This window comes from Trichosurus vulpecula, chromosome 5 (assembly GCF_011100635.1).
Source record: "Trichosurus vulpecula isolate mTriVul1 chromosome 5, mTriVul1.pri, whole genome shotgun sequence".
Taxonomy (NCBI): Eukaryota; Metazoa; Chordata; class Mammalia; order Diprotodontia; family Phalangeridae; genus Trichosurus; species Trichosurus vulpecula.
The window spans coordinates 163,618,699-163,638,885 of NC_050577.1; the positions used below are offsets into that span (position 1 = coordinate 163,618,699).

At 37.8% G+C, this 20,187-nt stretch overlaps 1 protein-coding gene across 1 annotated transcript; it reads right to left on the reverse strand.

The window, feature by feature from the left end:
- Positions 1-1,044: 1,044 nt before the first annotated feature.
- LOC118851564 (60S ribosomal protein L17-like) lies at positions 1,045-1,627 on the reverse strand. The gene has a single exon (XM_036761053.1). The coding sequence runs from the start codon at positions 1,625-1,627 to the stop codon at positions 1,073-1,075; it is 555 nt and encodes a 184-aa protein (XP_036616948.1). The 3' UTR covers positions 1,045-1,072.
- Between the last annotated feature and the right edge of the window lie 18,560 nt (positions 1,628-20,187).

Genomic DNA, 20,187 nt, shown 5'->3' on the forward strand with positions numbered 1-20,187 from the left:
ATTATACAGGTTAGATAAACAGTACTGCCAGGAAAAATGCAATCCAAGTCCCATTGTTAAATTTAACTTCATTTCCCAAACTTCCTATTTTTCATTCCTTTAAGCTGCTTAGCACCTTGAAAGTTCACTGACTGGAGGTACAAAGTTGTGTTAAATTTAGCATTTCCCTGTTATCACTCAAATTTCCCCAAGAGACATTCTTTATTGTCTGGCCCCTACACCTCTTCCTCACTGCCCTGGGTAATTCCTGGACAACAGTGTATGTTCCTATACTGCAGACCAAAACTTGAGATATCTTTAGGGAAACAAAAGATATAGTTGTCTATTACATCCTGAAGCCCAAGGAATAATAGTAATAGGGCATACAAGGATTTTCTTGACAAATGGGTTTTTGGTCTACAGTAGCAATAGACAAGATGTCAGTTTTACTGCCCCAGTTTATTATAAAATCAATTTCATGAGTTATTTTCCTCCATAACTGTCCTCTACTCTCTTCTGTCCCCATGTGACCCAGTAGTTGAGACTTAAAGGAAGCTAAATATTCTAAGAGGTGGAGGTAGAGGACAGAAGAAATTCTGGATGTGCAGTTTAACCTTTACAAAATCTGAGTAGATTTCAACTCATTCCTCCCTTCCTAAGGAAGCTAGATGACACAATGCATAGAGGGCTGCAACTGAAGTCAGGAAGACCTGATTTTTAACTACTTCCTGAGATACTTTCTAGCTATGTGATTTTGGGAAAGCCACTTAACGTCTCTCAGGCTCAGTTTCCCAATCTGTAAAATGGGGAAAATAATAGCACCTACCTCAGAAAATTGTTGAAAAGACCAAGGGAAGCAAAATATATAAAGTGTTTTGCAAACCTTAAAATGCTAAATAAATGCTGCCCATTGTTATTTAAATAAATGTATTGTGGATAGTTTATGATTAAGATAAACATTTAAGCAATCCTCAAAGTTGGAAATTGTGAACAGGGAATATATTTTCTGTTTTTTTTCTTTTTTTAACTTTAAAAATATTTACTGTAACAAATGTTTTCATTTCGCTTTTTATTTGCACTCTAATGTCATTATTTACTCCCGTGCCATAAGCTTTTGTTTCTTCAGTTTCTTCTGGGATATCTTTTTCTTTTGAGCAACCTCCTCTTCTGGTTTAGGAACAATTTGTTCCTTTTCAGTGAGTATCATCTCAATATGGCAAGGAGAACTCATGTATGGGTTGATTCGAACATGAGCCCTGTAAGTACGCCATGGCATTTTGGGAGCCTTGTTAACCTGGATATGCTCAATGACAAGAGAATCCACATCCAAACCCTTCAGTTCTGCATTACTCTCTGCATTTTTAAGCATATGCAGCAAGAATTCAGCACTCTTTTTGGGCCAACGACACTGTGTCCAACCCCACTGCTTAGCCTGGGCACTCCTGCCAACTCCACCATTATACCGACGGAAGGGAACACATTGTTTCTTCAATGTGACATCTTTCAAATACTTGGTAGCTTTTCGGATATGCATGCCCTTGATAGCTTGGGCTGTTTCACGGGTGTTCTTGAAGTGGACCCAGAGATTTGAACCCCTTGACTTGCATGATTTTGTGGGGTTCTCTGGATCAAGAGAGTACCTCACCATTTTAAGGATGGCTTAAAGGATGGCTGAAGGGAAGAGCATTTTCTATGTTTTTTTTTTTTTATAGTCCATAGGACATAGCACAGTGCAAAATATATAACGGACACTCAATGAATATTTACTCACCTTAATTACAGTACCTTCTCTCTGATAAATTTCTACTATTTATCCTACATATAACTTGCTTTGTATTTATTTGTTTGTGTGTTGTCTTCGCCATTAGATTGCAAGGTCCTTGAGGGCAGTGACTGTCTGCTTCTTTTTATATCCCAGAGATGAGGATAGTGCTTGGCACATAATAGTCACTTAATAAATGTTTATTGATTGATTAATTGACAACAAATGAGATTCAAGAATCTTATAATGGTACAAAATTAACTAGATTTAATTATTAATATGTTTTCAAAAATGTTCAGATTTTGTTCAGATATGTTTCTACTATGTATTATCATATCATAAATGGAGCAACATAAACTATAAAGAATTCTCCACAAATTCAATGGATCTGCAATCTCATTGATACGGGTATTCCCTCCACTATGAAGATAACATCCCACCCCTCACTGTTCATTCTGTGGGACTCTTTGCCTATGCCCTCCCCTCAATGTGCCATAGAAAGTGTACATAATTATGGAGTGGCCTTCCTTAAGTTCTGTTGGCACCAAAAGGATAAACCAAGTTACAAGCTACCCATAAGTGATCCTTTGTTCTAACAAGACCAATCTATTTTCTTTTTTCAATTCTTTGGAGACCTTAATATTTCTTGATACACAGCCACACAACATTATTTAATAATTATAAACCTCTCATTGCTTCAGCCATAATTTTTAAGCAGATGATTCTTTATTTTTATTGTCAGTACGTAACATTTTTTTGATGCTTAGTCCATGTGTCCATCTGGACATCCTTTGGGCACATGAAACTCAATATATCCAAACTGAACTCAGGATTTCATGTCACTATAATGGCAAGCAAAGTGGAACTTTTTGTTAACTTTTGTTTTGGAGTGCTTCTCAGCACTAAGGCAATCAAGTGCCTTTGTTTGTAGGATGGCCCATTCCCTTTTGCTAATTAGGTCACAAGAGGTGGGAAGCCCTCAAGACATGTGATGCCCTTGGTCCCTGAAAAAAGACATATATACTCTGAGGGTAGCCATTAAACTATAAGTCTCAGAACTGCAGGAGGAGAGGTTTTGTTTGGGGAATTACTCATGGGAAAAGTGTTGTGTGATTTGGCCAGACAAGACTCTGGGTAGCTGTTAAGGAGCCCCTCCCCAGCTTGAAGACCCAGATGTTGGTGCTTCTCCCTCTGGTAGGTATGTATGTATTGTCTTGGTCAGACAGCTAGAAGCCTGTCTGTTGATTTGTGTTATTTCCTCTGTTTATATAATTTCTGCTTGTGATTTCTATTCTATTTTCTCTGAAGTTCAGGGTGCTGACTTTCTATCTAAGTATTGAGTAGGTATTAATTATTTGTATCCTGCTATGAGATGTTGCATGGTTTCTACTCAATACCAAGATAGAAAGAATCATCATTAGAATTATACACGAGAAGCTCACTATTCTTCATCAACTAATAGAAAGAAAGAAAGAATGAAAGAGAGATAGAAAGAAAAAGAAATGAAGAAAGCATAAAGATATAGGAGAAAGAAAGAAAAGAGAATGAGAGAAAGAAAGCATAAAGACAAAGAAGGAAAGAAAGAGAGAGAAAAAAAAGAAAGAGAGAAAGAAAGAAAGCAGAAAGATATCGAAGAGAAGGTCATAGTTAAATATGTTAAGAGACTTAATAGTAACCTTAAATAAAAGCTGAACACATTTAAAAGAATTTACACATGCAATTCCAGCAATATTCAGAATTAATTACACTTGCAAAATTATAAAATGAACCATAACAGCTTTATAAAGCAACCTAACAAAAACCCATGCAAAAAAAAACAAAGGGCCCATCTCCCTAAGGTACCTATAGAAAGGTTCACAATGCCTCCTCATAAAAGAGGAAGAGGACTAATAAATATTCCTAGAACACATGATAATCAGAGCAAAAATCCATAGCAATACTTTGCGAACAAACAGACATCACTATTTCTCACTAAAAGTCAACTTTATGAATCATATGGCTATATGTCCATTTGGGAAAGAAATGGTAGAAATCATGCAACATCTCATAGCAGAATATAAATAATTAATACCTACTCAATACCTAGACAGAAAGAATCATCATCACAATTATACGCCAGAAGCTCACCATTCTTCATCAACTAATAGATGACAAAGCTATGAATAATTTATAGTACAGAAACTTGTGTTCTTTGATATTTCAAAAGAAATGGACTATATTGGACATGCAGCATCATCACAGTCAAAATTTTCATGCAATGATCTGAATATATGCCAACGTATCAATATATCATCTGAACACTACATGCAATAAATAGCTTTCAAACTCTAAAAACCTAGCTGAAGAAATCAAAGCCATATGGGAACAGGATGAAGTCCATATCATCCCTTTTGTTCTATCTGGTACTAGAATTATCTTCAAGATACCTTCAATAAGCCTCCTAAGATGAATTTGCATACCAATATTTTTATTCAATTACAAAAATCAGTCATTTTAGCTACAATATTACATTAGACACTAAGCACAAGAGCATAGGATCATATATTTATACTTGGAAGGCTTCTCTATGACCATTTAGTCCAACCTCTTTATTTTACAGATGAGGAAGGGAGATTTAGTGACTTGCCCAAGGTCATATAGTAAAGCATCGGAGGCAGGATTTGAACCTTGTGTCTCTGATTCCACACAAGAGAACAATGATAAGATAGTGAAGACATCTTAGGATAATTTCTACTTCAATTCCATTGAATATAAAATTGATGATGATAATGACAAATAAGAGTAACTGGGATTTGTGTAACCATAAGGTGTCAGACACACTGCATTATTTGATCTCCATAATAACCCTGTGAGCAATTAATACAGGTATTGCTAATCCAATTTTAGCAATGAGGAAATGGAGGCTCATAGTGGATAAATAACTTGCCACAAACTACATAACTAGTAAGTACCGAAAGCGTAATTTGGATTTAGCTTTCTTCTGATTCCAAGTCCAACATTCAAAAGTTATCAAGTCTTCCCAGTTCACAATATCTTTAACATCTATCTCCTCCTTTTCATTCACCCTGCTACCATGATAGTTCAAGTTCTCATTACCTTTGGCCTTCATTTCTGAAATAACGGATCTAGTTGAATTCTTGAGTTTTGTCTAGTCTTATTCTAATACATGTAACAAGACAGCAAGACTAATTTTCCTAATATTTAAGTTTAACTACATCATCCTATAATTTGAAACTATTAAATGGCCCCTCATTGCTTAATAAATATAATCCAGCCACAGGATCCAGCACAGTACACTGAAAAGAGGGTTAGCTCCCTATGTGGGTCCAAATTGCATCTCTGATATTTACTGATATGAACTTGGGCAACTAACTCAGCTTCCCTGAAGTCTCAGCTTCTTAACATGCAAAATGAGGGCATGGGACTAGGCAGCTTTTGAAATCCTTCTCAGCTTTATATCCTTGGCATGACATTCAAATCTTTCTACATCCCAAATACAACCTATTATTTCAGTTATCTTGTCCTAGTCTCTATCTTTCTACAAATACCAAATGGTACTATTTGCTATTTCCCAGGTATACCCTCATTCCTGTCTCATCTCTACTTATTCCAATCCATCCTCCATTCAGCTGCCAAAGTGATTTTCCTAAAGCCCAGGTCCAACCAAGTCATACACACACACACACACACACACACACACACACACACACACACAAACTCAATAAACACCAGTGTCTCTCTATCACCCTTGGAATAAAATAGAAAGTCCTCTGTTGGGCATTCAAAGACCTTGATAACCCACCACCCTGCCCCCCAACATTTCCAGTCTTCTGAAACTTTAAATCCCTGTCACATCCAGTGATGGTGGTGCCTTCACTATTCCACAAACAAGACTCCATCTCAGCTCCAGGCATTTTTTCTGGTTGTCCCCGTGGCTGGAATGTTCTCCCTCCTCATCACCACCTACTGGTTTCCCTGGCTTCCTCTAAGTCCTAATTTACATCTTATCTTCCGCAGGAAGTTTTTCCCGACTCCTCTTAGTTCTAAAAGACTTCTCTCTTTTAATACTTTCCTACTTATTCTTTATATGCCTTGTTTGTACATATCTGTTTGCTTTTTGTCTCCCCCTTTAGATCATGAGTTTCTTGAGGGCAGGGACTGTATTTTGCTTCTTTTTGTATCCTCAGAGCTTGTTCCTGCACACAGTAGATATTTATAAATATTTATTGAATGAATTACTTTTGCTCCTGGCCTTTATATCACAAAGCACTTATTTCTGTGTCAATTTTTTATATTATAATTCTACTTATTCTTCAAGTTCTGCTTCAAGTAACAGCTCCTCCATGAAGATTTTTAGCTAATAGATTGCATGAGAATAAGAATGCTTTAAAATTTACAAAGTCCTTACATATTATCTCCTGTGATCTCTTTTTTTCTGAATTTCTAGCCAGAAGTGAGTTCTGTGAGTCTCTAGTTCCCTTACTACTAGTCCTGAATTATCCCAGCACATTTAACCCATCTTATTCACTTATCATACCCTATTTGATATTCACATACACTTATGTGGCTTATCTCCATGGGCATACTGTAAGGTTACTAGGTCAAGAACCAAGTATTATTCACCATACCCAATAAATACTCCTTAGTTAATGAATAGAATAATTTATTGTAGAGCACTGGAGAACTATAGGATACATTGCTAACTAGAAAAAAAAATGGCAGCCCTACATATAAAACTATCTTGTTTTTGTGGGTTGAAATTCAAGTCAAACCATAATGTTATTGAAGCTACATGTATGCAATCTATGTACATGTATTAGGATTTTAGAAATAGAACTGGAACTACATGAAACACTATTGAAAATATTTTTTTCCAATTTCAACTTTTTCCAATTCACGAAATGCAAAGACCATCTATTCAGTCACTCAGTTACCCTCCAATAAACCTGGAGTGAGGAGTATATGGTGGACTGAGTACATCTAAGAGGCAGTAAATAAAAAAGCAAGAGTCATTTAAAAGTAGAAGGAAGAAGCAACATCAAACTCGGTCTAGTAATAGCTTGTTCATAGTGCGTGACAGTGGAAACTATCTTATACATGAAGTCTACTGGGAATTATTATGGCCTCTTTGATCTTAAGAGATTAGAAAATCAGGAGACTGACTCTATTCTTCTGTTCACTAAAGGGGCAAATAGCCTCACTGATCCCTGCCTCAGTTGCCTTCTTATGTTGATGATAAGCTTACATTTCCTCTAGCTGCCTGATAGGATCTAATTGGATTTTTGAGCCCTATATTGAAGGAGAATCCATAAAGTAATTATAAATTGTTAACACTTCCCTCAAAATATCTCACTGAATCATAAAAAATGATTCTAATTATTCTTTGGCTCCATGACACAAATTTTAAATAAAATAAGGATTAAAGGAATTTTTGTCCATGTCTTTTTACATTTTATTTGCATCTTTCATGTTCTAACCTCCTGAGTTAAGAGAATTTCTTTTGAACATTCCATGCTATTTCCTACAAATGTTCTTTACTGGAGACATTATTCAACCAGGGGCAGAGTGAAAGCTCTCCTCCAGCGTGTCTAGGCAGTTTTACCAAGCTGTCAAGGTTTAGAGAACAGGCCTGGAGATGAATTGTGCATGAGCCATTTAAGGACCAGTTTAGTCAAATTGGGAAAGGCTCATCACCAGAAAACTGACCAGTAGTAGATTATTTGGGTTTTGGGTTTTTTTGTTTGTTTGAATAGTTTTATTTGGTTGTTTTTGTGATCAGAGAAACTTGCAAGGATCATATACTAAGATGTGGAAAACAGAGAACATAAGTGTGCATATTAGTAAAATCAGAGATCTTTTGAAGAATTTCTCTAAAATATAACTACAGAAATATTTCCAGTATTACCATTTCCACCACTCTATTCTTTAGTCCCATAAAACTTAACTTTCTGTAAAATTCGGATAAAGCAAAAAACAAAACAAAAAGAAAGGTTTCCCACTTGGCCTTGACCCATAATTTTGGCATCCTAGTTTTAAAGATACCAAGTCTCATTCTTCACTCTTTTTTTTTTTTTAATAAATTTCTTTATTTAGTTTTAGTTTACCATGCACGGTTCTACATAGTTTTGAGTTCCAGTTTTTCTCCCCTCCCTCCCCCCTCCCTCCCCAAGACGACATGAAGTCTCATATAACTGTCATGTATAACTTCACATTGAATTAATTTATGCACTAGTCAAGTCGTGAAGAAGAATTTTGACCAATGGAATGAATCATGAGAAAGAAGAAACAGAACCAAAAAAAACAAAAAAAAAAAAAACCCAAAAACAAAAACAAAAGAGAAGCAGAAAAGACGACCATGTAGTGTGCTTCAGTCTGTATTCAAACTTCCTCTGGAAATCCACGTGGGAGACGGGCTGGGAGAAAGCCGGGCGCCCGAAACCGGCGGAGATCCCCAGGCCTCCCAACACAGGACGGCAGTCTGTGGGAGCGACGAGAGGCAGCGCAACGCCATCAGCCATGAAAACACCCACTCCTGACGCCTGCAAAATCCAGGAACGCGGCTTCTTGAACTTCCGGAAGACTCAATGGCCAGGTAAACGGCTCTAACCCCTCCCCCCCTCACCCAGAAAATTCCTCGGGGGAAAAAAAAAAGAGAACTGAAACAGAGGAGAGAGTAGTGGGGCCTCACAGGACAAATACTAGAAAGGAGTCAACGCCAGGAGCCCAGACATAACCTTGCTCCCCCAGGCGAAGTGCCAGACATCAGCTCAAACAACAAACAGCTGAGACCATTGCTGAAAAGCAAGTGCTGGAGAGCACCCACAGGGAGTGAGACGCCAGGGAGCCAGACCCCTCCCCCACACCTCAGGAAACTGAAGGTTTTAATTCTACACTCACAACCCCCAGAATAAGAAAGCTGGGACAGAGAGCCCAAAGATAGAAATTCGTTGTAACGCCAGGAAAAGGGAAAACAACAAATATGAAGAAGAATACAAAAAAAACCGAGGACAATAGATTCTTTTTATGGAGACAGGCAGGATCAAAATATCGACATGGAGGAGGACGGCATTGACACGGTAGATACATCAGATACCTCAAAAGCTAATATGAACTGGTCTCCAGCCCAAAAAGCACTGCTGGAAGAGCTAAAGGAGGATTTTAAAACCCAAATTAGGGAGGTAAAAGAAAACATGGAAAAAATGGAAAAGTCCCTAAAGAATAAGATTGGTGAAATGGCTACGGAGGTACAGAATCTAAAGAGAGAAAATGACACCCTGAGAGGTGAAATCAACCAATTGAAAATGGAGGCTCAAAAGCAAAATGTAAACACTAACTCATTTAAAATTAGACTTGAGCAAGTGGAAGCTAATGAATCTATGAGGCATCAAGAAGTAATAAAACAAAACGTAAAGAATGAAAAAATAGAAAAAAATGTGAAATATCTGATTGGCAAGACAACTGACCTGGAAAATAGATCCAGGAGAGACAATTTGAGAGTTATTGGTCTACTGGAAATCCACGATGAAAAAAGGAGCCTTGACAGCATCTTCGAAGAAATTATCAAAGACAACTGCCCAGAGGTCCTAGAACCAGAGGGCAAAATAGTCATTGAAAGAATTCACCGATCACCCCCTGAAAGAGATCCCAAACTGAAAACACCAAGAAATATTATAGCCAAATTTCAGAGCTATAAACTGAAGGAGAAAATACTGCAAGCAGCCAAAAAGAAGCAATTCAAATATCGTGGAACTACAGTCAGGATCACGCAGGATCTCTCAGCTTCCACATTAAAAGACAGGAGAAATTGGAATATGATATTCCGAAGGGCAAAGGAGCTGGGACTACAACCAAGGATCAACTACCCAGCAAAACTAAGCATAATTTTCCAGGCAAGGCGATGGACATTCAATGAAATAAGGGAATTCCAGATCTTCACTCTTTCTAAAAGAACTATTGTTTTCTGTTCATCAAGAATTAAAGATTAGAAGAACCAAGAAGTCATCAAAAGATATAAATAAATAGTTGTATTAAACTTTATTTTATTCTTAATTTATGGAATAAAACAAGCATTCCCATAACATGGTATAATAAAAAATGCACATGAAACTGACAACCTATTATATAAACTTGCTGCTCTTTTTAAATATATAACAAAGTTATCATGTAAATTTTAGTTTCCTTTTTTCTTCCCTCCTCCCATTCTGCCCTACAGATGGCTACCCTTACACACAAATAGGTGTGCACAAATATATATATATATATATGCATATATATATATATATATACATATATACATATGTGTGTGTGACTATATATATACATACATATATATGTATATACACATACATACATATACACAAATATACATACATATACACACACAGACAAAATGACTTTGTCGCTCAAAGTCATTCTTAAAACAATATTGCTGTTACTACATACAGTGTTCTCTTGGTTCTACTCACTTCATTCTGCATCACTTTGTGAAAGTCTTTCCATGTCTTTTCAAGACCATTGATTTCATAATTTCATATATCACAGTAGGATTCTATCACAACTATACAACATGATTTCTTCAGCCTCTCCCCAATCATACAACAAACTCAGCCTCCACCTTTCTTTCAAACTACCTTGGTGATGATGACAGTTTTAAGAATACTGGTAACATTTTCATATATACAATAAGTAAACAGTTTGACTTTAATGAGTGCTTTGTACATAATCTTTAATGTTTTCCTTATATTTCTTCTGCATCTTTTATGTATAATAATAAATATAATAAGTATTTCTTCAAAGAAAAACAAGATCTCAAACCATCAACAAGACTACTCTAAATCACCAATCACAAGAGAAGTACAAATGAAACTGATTGAGAGGGGCAGAGCCAAGATGGCAGCTGGAAAGCAAGGACTTGCCTAGGGCTCTGCCCCGGGACCCTCCAAACACCAATAAATATGGCTCTGAACAAATTCTAGAAGTGCAGAACCCATGGAATAGCAGAGTGAAGCAGGGCTCCAGGCCAGGACAGCCCAGATGGTCATTGGGTAAGGTCTTTCGCACAGAGCTGGGAGTGGAGCAGAGCAGAGCCCAGTGTGGGCTGTGCCTGGACCAAACAGACCAGGAGCCAGGCAGAACAGGCTCTAGCACCCTGAATCAGTGAGCTGTGGTAGTTACCAGACTTCTCAGCACACAAACACCAAAGACAACAGAGAAGGTTAGTGGGAAAAAACTTCTGGGACAGAGTGAAAGGAGTTCGTGGTTCAGCCAGCACCCCAGGAGCTGCTGAGGTGGTGCACCTACAGAAATACAGCTGCAGTTGCTTCTGGCCCCAGGCCAACCTGGTGAGAGGAAATAAGTGGCAGATCGGAGCAGAAGTGCAGAACCTGCTCAGATCTGAATCGTGTCCAGGTTGGTGCGTCTGGGTTGGCAGTTCTTCGGAGAGGAGGAGTACTGGTATGGCAGAACTTGCTGTGTAGAAATAGCTCTGAAAACAACAGTGCAGTCCCTCAAGCTTGGGACAAAGTACTCTCTACTCTACAAACAGTCATACCTCCATCAAAAACTCAAGTGTCAAGTAGTTGGCTGGGAACATGGAAAACAAAAACAGACAAAGATTCAGACTCAGACTTTGGTATCTTTCTTTGGTGACAAAGAAGACCAAAACATACAGCCCGAAGAAGTCAATAAAGCCAAAGAGCCTAGGTCAAAAGCCTCCAATAAAAACATGAACTTCTCTCAGGCCATGGAAGAACTCAAAAAGGATTTGGTAAAGCAAGTTAGAGAAGTAGAGGAAAAATTGGGAAGAGAAATGAGAGTGATGCAAGAAAACCATGAAAAACAAGACAATGACTGGCTAAAGGAGGCTCAAAAAAATACTGAAAACAACACCTTAAAAATTGGAGCAAGTGGAAGCCAGTGACTTTATGAGAAATTAAGATGTTATAAAACAGAACCAAAGGAAGGAAAAAATGGAAGACAATGCAAAATATCTCACTGGAAAAACCACTGACCTGGAAAATAGATCCAGGATAGATAATTTTAAAATCATTGAACCACCTGAAAGCCATGATCAATAAAAGAGCCTAGATATCATCTTAAAAGAAGTTATCAAGGAGAACTGCCCTGATATTCTATAGTCAGAGGATAAAAAAAAATTGGAAGAATCCACCGATCACCTCCTGAAAAAGATCCCCAAAAGAAAACTCCTAGGAATATTTTCGCCAAATTCCAAAACTCCCAGATCAAGGGAAAAATACTGCAAGCAGCCAGAAAGAAACAATTTGAGTACTGGGGAAAAAAAAATCAGGATAATACAAGATCTAGCATCTTTTACATTAAGTGATTGAAGTACTTGAAATATGATATTCTGGAGGTCAATGGAGCTAGGATTAAAACCAAGAATCACCTACCCAGCAAAACTGAGTATCATGCTCCAAGGCAAAATATGGATTTTCAAGAAAATAGAAGACTTTCAAGCTTTCTCAGTGAAAAGACCAGAGCTGAATAGAAAATTTGACTTTCAAACACAAGAATCAAGAGAAGCATGAAAAGGTGAACAAGAAAGAGAAATCATAAAGGACTTATTAAAGTTGAACTGTTTTGTTTACATTCCTACAAGGAAAGATGATGTGTATCATTCATGAGACCTCAGTATTAGGGTAGCTGAAGGGAATATGCATATATGTACATATATCTATATCTATATGTATATATATATGTGTGTGTGCAAGTGTATGTATATATATACACATATGTGTGTGTCAATGTATGTATATATGTAGGTGTGTATATATATGTATATATGTATATGTGTGTATATATGTATGTATATGTATGTATATATGTGTGCATGTGTGTATATATACATATATATATATACACATATATATATATACATATATATACACACACACATACACAGAGGGCACAGGGTGAGTTGAATATGAAGGGATGATATGTAAAAAAATAAAATCAAATTAAGGGATAAGAAAGGAATATATTGAGAGAGGGAGAAAGGGAGAGATAGAATGGGGTAAATTATCTCACATGAAAGTGGCAAGAAAAAGCGGTTCTATAGGAAGGGAAGAGGGGGCAGGTGAGGAGGAATGAGTAAATCTTGCTCACATTGGATTTGACCTGAGGAGGGAATAGCATACCCACTCAATTGGGTATCTTACCCCACAGGAAAGAAGGAGGAAGAAGATAAAAAGGGGGGGGTGATAGAAGGGAGGGCACACAGGGGGAGGAAGTAATCAAAAACAAACACTGTCAAAAACGGGACAGGGTCAAGGGAGAAAATTCAATAAAGGGGGATAGGTTAGGAAGGAGCAAAACATAGTTAATCTTTCACAGCGTGAGTATTGTGGAAGGTTTATACATAATGATACACATGTGGCCTATGTTGAATTGCTTACCTTTTTGGGGAGGGAAGAGGGGAGAGAATTTGGAACTCAAAGTTTTAAAAACAGACATTCAAAAACAACAAAAAAAAGTTTTTGCATGCAACTAGGAAATAAGATACACAGGCAATGGGGCGTAGAAATTTGTCTTGCCCTACAAGAGAAGAAGGGAAAGGAGGATGGGAGGGGAAGTGGGGTGACAGAAGGGAGGGCTGACTGGGGAATGGAGCAACCAAAATATACGCCATCTTGGAGTGGGCGGGAGGGTAGAAATGGGGAGAAAATTCGTAATTCAAACTGTTGTGAAAATCTATGCTGAAAACTAAATATATTAAATAAATTAAATTTAAAAAAAAGAAAGAAACCAGCCAGGAGGCTCAGGTTCAATCTAGCTCAGCTCAGATTCAATCTAGCTCAGTAGATTGAATCTGGCCCACTTGTGAAAGCAGGCATCACGAGGGGGGGGGGTTTCTTAAGGCAGCCCATTATGGTGAATCCCTAAAAAACTTTCTCTTTTCCCTTGGCAAAAAAAAAGTAAAAGGGGTTAGAAAGGATCAACAGTCAGGGGAGACCAATTGGGGGAAGAAAGGGAGCAAGCATTTACTGAGCACTTACTACATGCTAGCCACCATGCGAAGCACTTTACAAATATCTCATCTGATCCTCACAACCACCTTGGGTGGTGGATGCCATTATTTTCCCTATTTTACAGCTGAGGGAACTGAGGCAGACAGTTCATGTAAGTCAAGCAACTTGCCTGAGATCCCACACTACTAAGTGTCTGAGCCTGGATGTGAATTCAGGTCTTTCTGGCCCCGGCCACAGCACTCTATCCACAGAGCAACCTAGCTGCCTCTAGGAGGAAATGTGGTAGAATGGAAAGAGGCTTATATCGGAAGAGCAGGTTTCAATTCTCACTCGCAAACTGACTATCTACATGACCATGTGCAAGTCAGTTAACCTGTCTGAGACTTAGTTTCCTCATCTGTAAAGTGGGGATGATAAATGATAGTTAGCAATTGTCTGACATGGTGGTCAAGAAGAGATGAGAGCCCACGATGGTGATGATATTTTAAGCCCGAGAAACTGGAAGAATAGGGATACCATTCATAGAAATAGCAAAGACAGGAAACCAGTTTGAGGAAGGAGGAAAAGGTGAGCTTTTAAAAAATATGTTGTTTGTGGTATGCCCAAATTGGAAATATTTGTATCAGGCAACTGAACATAAGGATTAGAATTAAGAGTCCCTGGGTTTGGAACTGGAAAAAAGATTTTGGAGGTCACTTAGCACAACCCCTTAATTTTACAGATGTTTCCTCATCATCTGTAAATAAGAATCACCCCTATAAGAGCCATACTAGAAATTCTGGTACCTGGGGCACACAGCACCACAAATCAGTTTTTTTAAGACAAATTCAGTCAGGGATGGGGGAGTAGAGAAACCTTGAATCTTGGGACACTAGGCTTTGTTGGGGCGGAAAGTCGGGGACACAATAAGACTTTTGGAGAATAGGGCAGTGTTGTACTAGATCAGCACCCTAATTTTACAGATGAGGAAACTGAGGCTCCATTGAGTGACTTACTCAAGGCAGCAAAATAGTAGAGCTCGGGTCTTTCCACTTGACTTTGCTAAAAATGACAGCAGGTGTACAGGGCCAGCTCTGAGAAAGTCCATTCTGGGATAAGACACAGGCCAGGTTTTCCCTGAAGCCTGTTCTTGCCCTTGGGCTGATAACTCAGCACATGGGCTCTCCAAGCCTCCTCAGCACACACGTGCTCTCTCCCACGGCGCACACGTGCTAAACACTGCCTGTGAGCTGTTAACACAATATTATTACAGCAAAAAGGGGAACAAAGTACCAGGAAGTCATGCAATGTAACAAATGTCTCACACATGAACTTGTTGATCTGCTTTCCTAAAAAGGTATATAAGCCCTTTTCTTTAGCTTAATAAACGGAGCTGTGCTCTAAAAAAAAAAAAAAAGCAAAAAAAAACCAAGATGTACATACAGGATAAATTCGAGATAATCACAAGAGGAAGGCATTAGCATTAATAGGAACCAGGAAAGGCTTTTTTTTTTTTTGCAGCAATTCTATACTTAATGTGGCAATTACTTCCTTATTTAGCAGCTTAGCTAATTCCCATCTCCCAGGACCTCCATTTCCCTAATGAAAACTTGCCTCTTTCCCCTTGTTTTACCACACAAATTCTTTTGCTCTCTCCTGCATGCCTCCAGGCACATGGTTGTAAACTGCCTCACTTATAAACTGCCAAAGAGAAAAACGCATGCTAAATACCTTGACATACCCTGCCGACCTTCAAATGACCAGAAGTATGACTGAGGTCCATGTATGGCATATTGGAAACCTGAAGCCAGTTTGGTCACAGTCAAAGACATGGAGCAAACCATGGATAGCAGAGATGATGATACAGATAGGTTGCCTAAGCATCCTTCTTAGTGCATTTTATCACATCCTCACTAGGGATCAGACCCTATTTGTAAGAATAACTCATATTACATAATGAATGAGACCTTTAATATTAAGATGCACAGATATCTTACTATCCCATTCAATGTTCCAACACACAAGAATTTTATCACCAAAAAATCTTGATTCCAACTTTCATACTCATTTTCTGCATAAAATTGAACAGTTCCACTCCCCACTGCTTCAAGACCTCTTTATTATTAGTGACTATCAGGCCTTATTCTTGGAAGCTTGCCCATGCCTCACAATAGATAAATGGCTAACACTTTACCTGCTAAAGAAATGAACAGTGTCTTTAAGGTATAAAATGATATAAAAAGTATCTAACATTTGCGTGCAACGGGCAATCATTCTGCCATAAAAAGAAGGTGCAAATAAGAGCGAAAAGTACTCCCATGGCCTAAAGAGAAGAGAAATTTACAATGATACACAGTCCTTTCAACAAAACCATGACAAAAGCTGGTAATTCAAGTGACATTTTTTCTTTTCATAATAATAATAGCTAACATTTATAGAGTGCTTTAAGGTTTACAAAGTACTTTAAAAATGTTATCTCATATTATCCTAACAACCCTGGAAGGTAGATGCTATTATTACGTCCATTAATTGCTATTATAAAGTCCATATTATGATGTCCATTTTATAGTTGTAGACAGTGGTTAAATGACTTTTGTCACATGGCTAAAGCTGGATTTGAACTCAGGTCTTCATGACTCCAAGTCTAGTACTCTATTCACTAAAACATCTAGATGCTTCACCTTTCACTAAAGAGTGAATTCAGGCCCTAGAGAACTATATCTTCCTTCTCCAGGAAAACTTGAGTTCAAATCGTGTACATGAAATATACTTACTCTGTGATCCTGGGCAAGTTACAACCTTGCAGCACTCTAAGTCAGAGCACAAACTCCAAGTCTGCAATCAACTGGATTAAAATATATTTGGGAACTTTTGACAAAATAGATAAAAATACAATATAAATAATGTTAATTTGTGGTTAATATGTGGCCTGCAGGGATTTTTTCTATTTAAGATTGATGCCACTTCTCTAGGCAACTTTGTGACTCTATTTCAAAGAAGGTATGACCTGAATTGGAAGGACTCCATATATTAATAAAACTACAGCTCTGCCCCCTATTGCTCCCAAACTGTAGTTATCTGTAGTGATATGCCTTGCAATTTAATTTCTGTTGCCTGGTAGTTATAAAAATAAACTCATTTCCTTTGACGTTTAGTGTTCACCTCAGTTGCTTTCCAGGGGGACCTAGATGGACAGATATATTTGTTACCCATCTATTTTCAGATCCAGAAGTTAAAACATAAAAATAAGAATGAGAACCTATCAGAGTTATCTCAGAGGGGAGAAGTACTGATTTTAATTCAATCATTGACCAAGGATAATCCTTAATTTCTCTCCAGGAAGAAAACACAAATAAGAGATTTTAATATTTTTCAAAATTTAGTTTAGGTTTTTTTTATTTATTTTTGTTACATTTTAAGTTCCAAACTGTCTGTCTCCCTTGCTCTCCCCTCTCCACACTAGAAAAGGTTACCGTGTCTCAGCAGACAGTTTAAACCAGGTTAAGAGTAATCAATGTGCCTTAAATCTGCCAGTGAGTTAGAATGATACCCCAAGAAACTGAAGAATTAACTGATGGAATAGGTGGAACTGGTGGAACATTTTGTTTCAATGGGTCGTGAAGACAGTAGAAACAGGTGCTGTGGAGCACTTTGAAGATGCCAAGATCATCCACTGCATTTTGGGCCATTGCTGGTCATCTTGACTTTTGCCTTGCCACTGGTGTCCTATGACTCTGGAAGAGAGAGTGAGGCTGACAACTTTATGCAACTCTGCCTCATTTAAATTCAATTAATGTGGGGGAGTCAAAAGGCATCACTCATGATGTCATTTTGGTCCTCTTTAAGCACAAACAACAACATACACCTATGTGTTTGTACTAAAATGTATGTGTATGTGTGTATGCCAATATAAGAATGTGCACACATAAATCTAACAGCTGGGGGATTAAGTGGATAGAGTACTAAACCTGGAGTTAGGAAGACCTGAGTGTGAATATGGCTTCAGACACTTATTAGCTGTGTGACCCTGAGCAAGTCACTTAACCCCTGCTTGCTACAGTTTCCTCACTTATAAAATAGACATATAGTACTTACTTCTCATGGTTGTAATGATAAAATGAGACAATAATTGTAAAATACTTCACGAACTTCAAAGTGCTACATAAATGCCTGTTATTATTACTATTTTCTTATATGTATATATGTACACTAGGCTTCAGAGAAAATGGAAATATCTTCAAAATAAATCGCATTTGGGTATTATTATTTCTAGATGGGAAGGTTCATTTAAAATTATATTCCTTGAAACAAAGAAAGCTTATCTTCATTGCTTGTACGTATTTTCCCCTAAAGTATATTTAGACATTTGCGTATTTGGGTGGGACCACTCAAAATAGACATTTAGGTAGGGGGTTCATTTTGATTCTGAGCAATATTTAAGCAATGGTCAACCAATTGTTTTCAATTATTTGATGATAAATCTTTAGATTACTTGATTATCGTCCTCAATGTTCCATAAGATTCTGGTATTTCTCCCTGCCTTAGATATAGAACCAAAAAGCAACAAAACCCTTTAACAGCATTTCTGCCTATGCTACCAGTGAAAAGGATTTTAGGATTGTTAGGGCCTTTCGCAAACCATTCAATTCGCACATGATCAAGGGCTTTTCATAGTTGATTTTTGCAGTTAAGTGATCATCAAATAGTCCTCTTACTTTTTTTCCATTTGTAGTCCACCAGTTTTATAAAAAAAAAATATGCCTTTTACTTGAGGAAAAAAAAGTTAAAGACTGATGCTTTGGTTAATCTGTAAGATGTTTTCAAATGAGAGCAGAAGAAATAGGGCTTGTCACTGATCTTCTCACACTGTGGTTGGAGAGGCCTTTTTGCCCTTTTTTCTACTTGCTGTTCTCTTAATTTCTCCTAGTTACTGAGCAGAGAAACCGATCAAACAGCCTTTGGCACTGCGGGAGATCATATGACTTGTAAGCATCTCAAGTAGGCAGGAAGAGAAAGTTATTTTTGACAGCTCTCTGGTGCACTATATGAAACACAGTGGTGGCCTCTGTTTGCCTTACTAAGTACACACATCAGGAAAACACACCATTATGATGATACTAATATGTCCCAGAGGAGAAACTGAACCCTGCAGGGGAAGTTGACAGTGTGGTGGTGTTGTCTTCTTTTTAGTTTTGTCTTGTTTACTTTACTTTGATTTTACACCCTCTAAATGCAGTACAATTTTGACATCTTCAATCGAATCATCCCCAATATCATAGAATGCTCTTTGAACAATGACAATCTAATTTCTGTTTTAATTAAAGGCAATAAAGATTGAAAGGGTATTTTAGAGTGACCTTTCTGACTGTACCTTGGTGGGTCACAGTTCACCTGTAAAGATGATCAGGTTCTGGGAAAGTTCTCACCCAACTCTCAAGAGGAAGTTGGAATCAGAGTTGCTGTTCAGTCATTTTTCAGTCACATCTGACTCTTTGTGACCCCATTTGGGGTTTTTTTTTGGTAGAGATACTAGAGTGGTTTGCCATTTATTTCTACAACTCCATTTACACATGAGGAAACTGAGGCAAAAAGGGTAAAGTGACTTGCCCAGAGTCATACAGTGTCTGAGGCCAGATTTGAACTCAGGAAGATGAGTCTTCCTGGCTCCAGGCTCAGCATCCTAGAGTTGGAGGACTTAAGTTCCATTCCCATCTCTGTCACTTACTGGCCATGCGATGTTGCCATCTAACTCCTATATGTCTATTTCCTCAAGGGCAATAATTTAGTTAAATAAATGTGTATTAAGCACCTATTATGCACACACAATAAACTATGGTATCTACGAATAAAGAGCCCAAAACAGAACAGAGTTTTCACAGACTTTACATTCTACTAGTAAGCTCTAGAGCAGGCCTGTACAAAATACCTCCCACTGGCCAATTGTAGCCTGCCAAAGGATTTCCAGTAGCCTTCGGAAAAATGTAGGGTTGCAACTGTGCACTCTCTTGTTTGTCACGTGACCCAAGGCAACCAACCATTGTCAGTCTGTTTCTAGTCTGACCTATCTTCAGTCCAAAGAAGTTTAGCATATTTTAATTTTAGCCTCTACCTACTGCCAAGAAGTATACGTCTTCTCTAGAGGGGTTTTCTGGCTTAGAGGATATAGTTCTAGCCTGAGAAGAAGGAAAATCTGGGTTCAAATTCTTCCATAGAGACTTACTTGCTATAAAACCTCATGAAAGTTACTTAACTTCTTAGCCTTGGTTTCTTCACATGTAAAATAGTACCTTATCTCACAGAGTTGCTGCAAGATCAAATGAGATAATATATGTAAAGTGCCTAGAAAACCTGAAAGTGCAAATTGCTAGCTACTATTAGCAATTATTGTTGTTATTATTAGATCTATGATATTTTGGTTAATAAGCCAAAGTAATTTTCTAAAGACAGCACTCATTTTTTTTTGATGAATTAGTTCCCCTC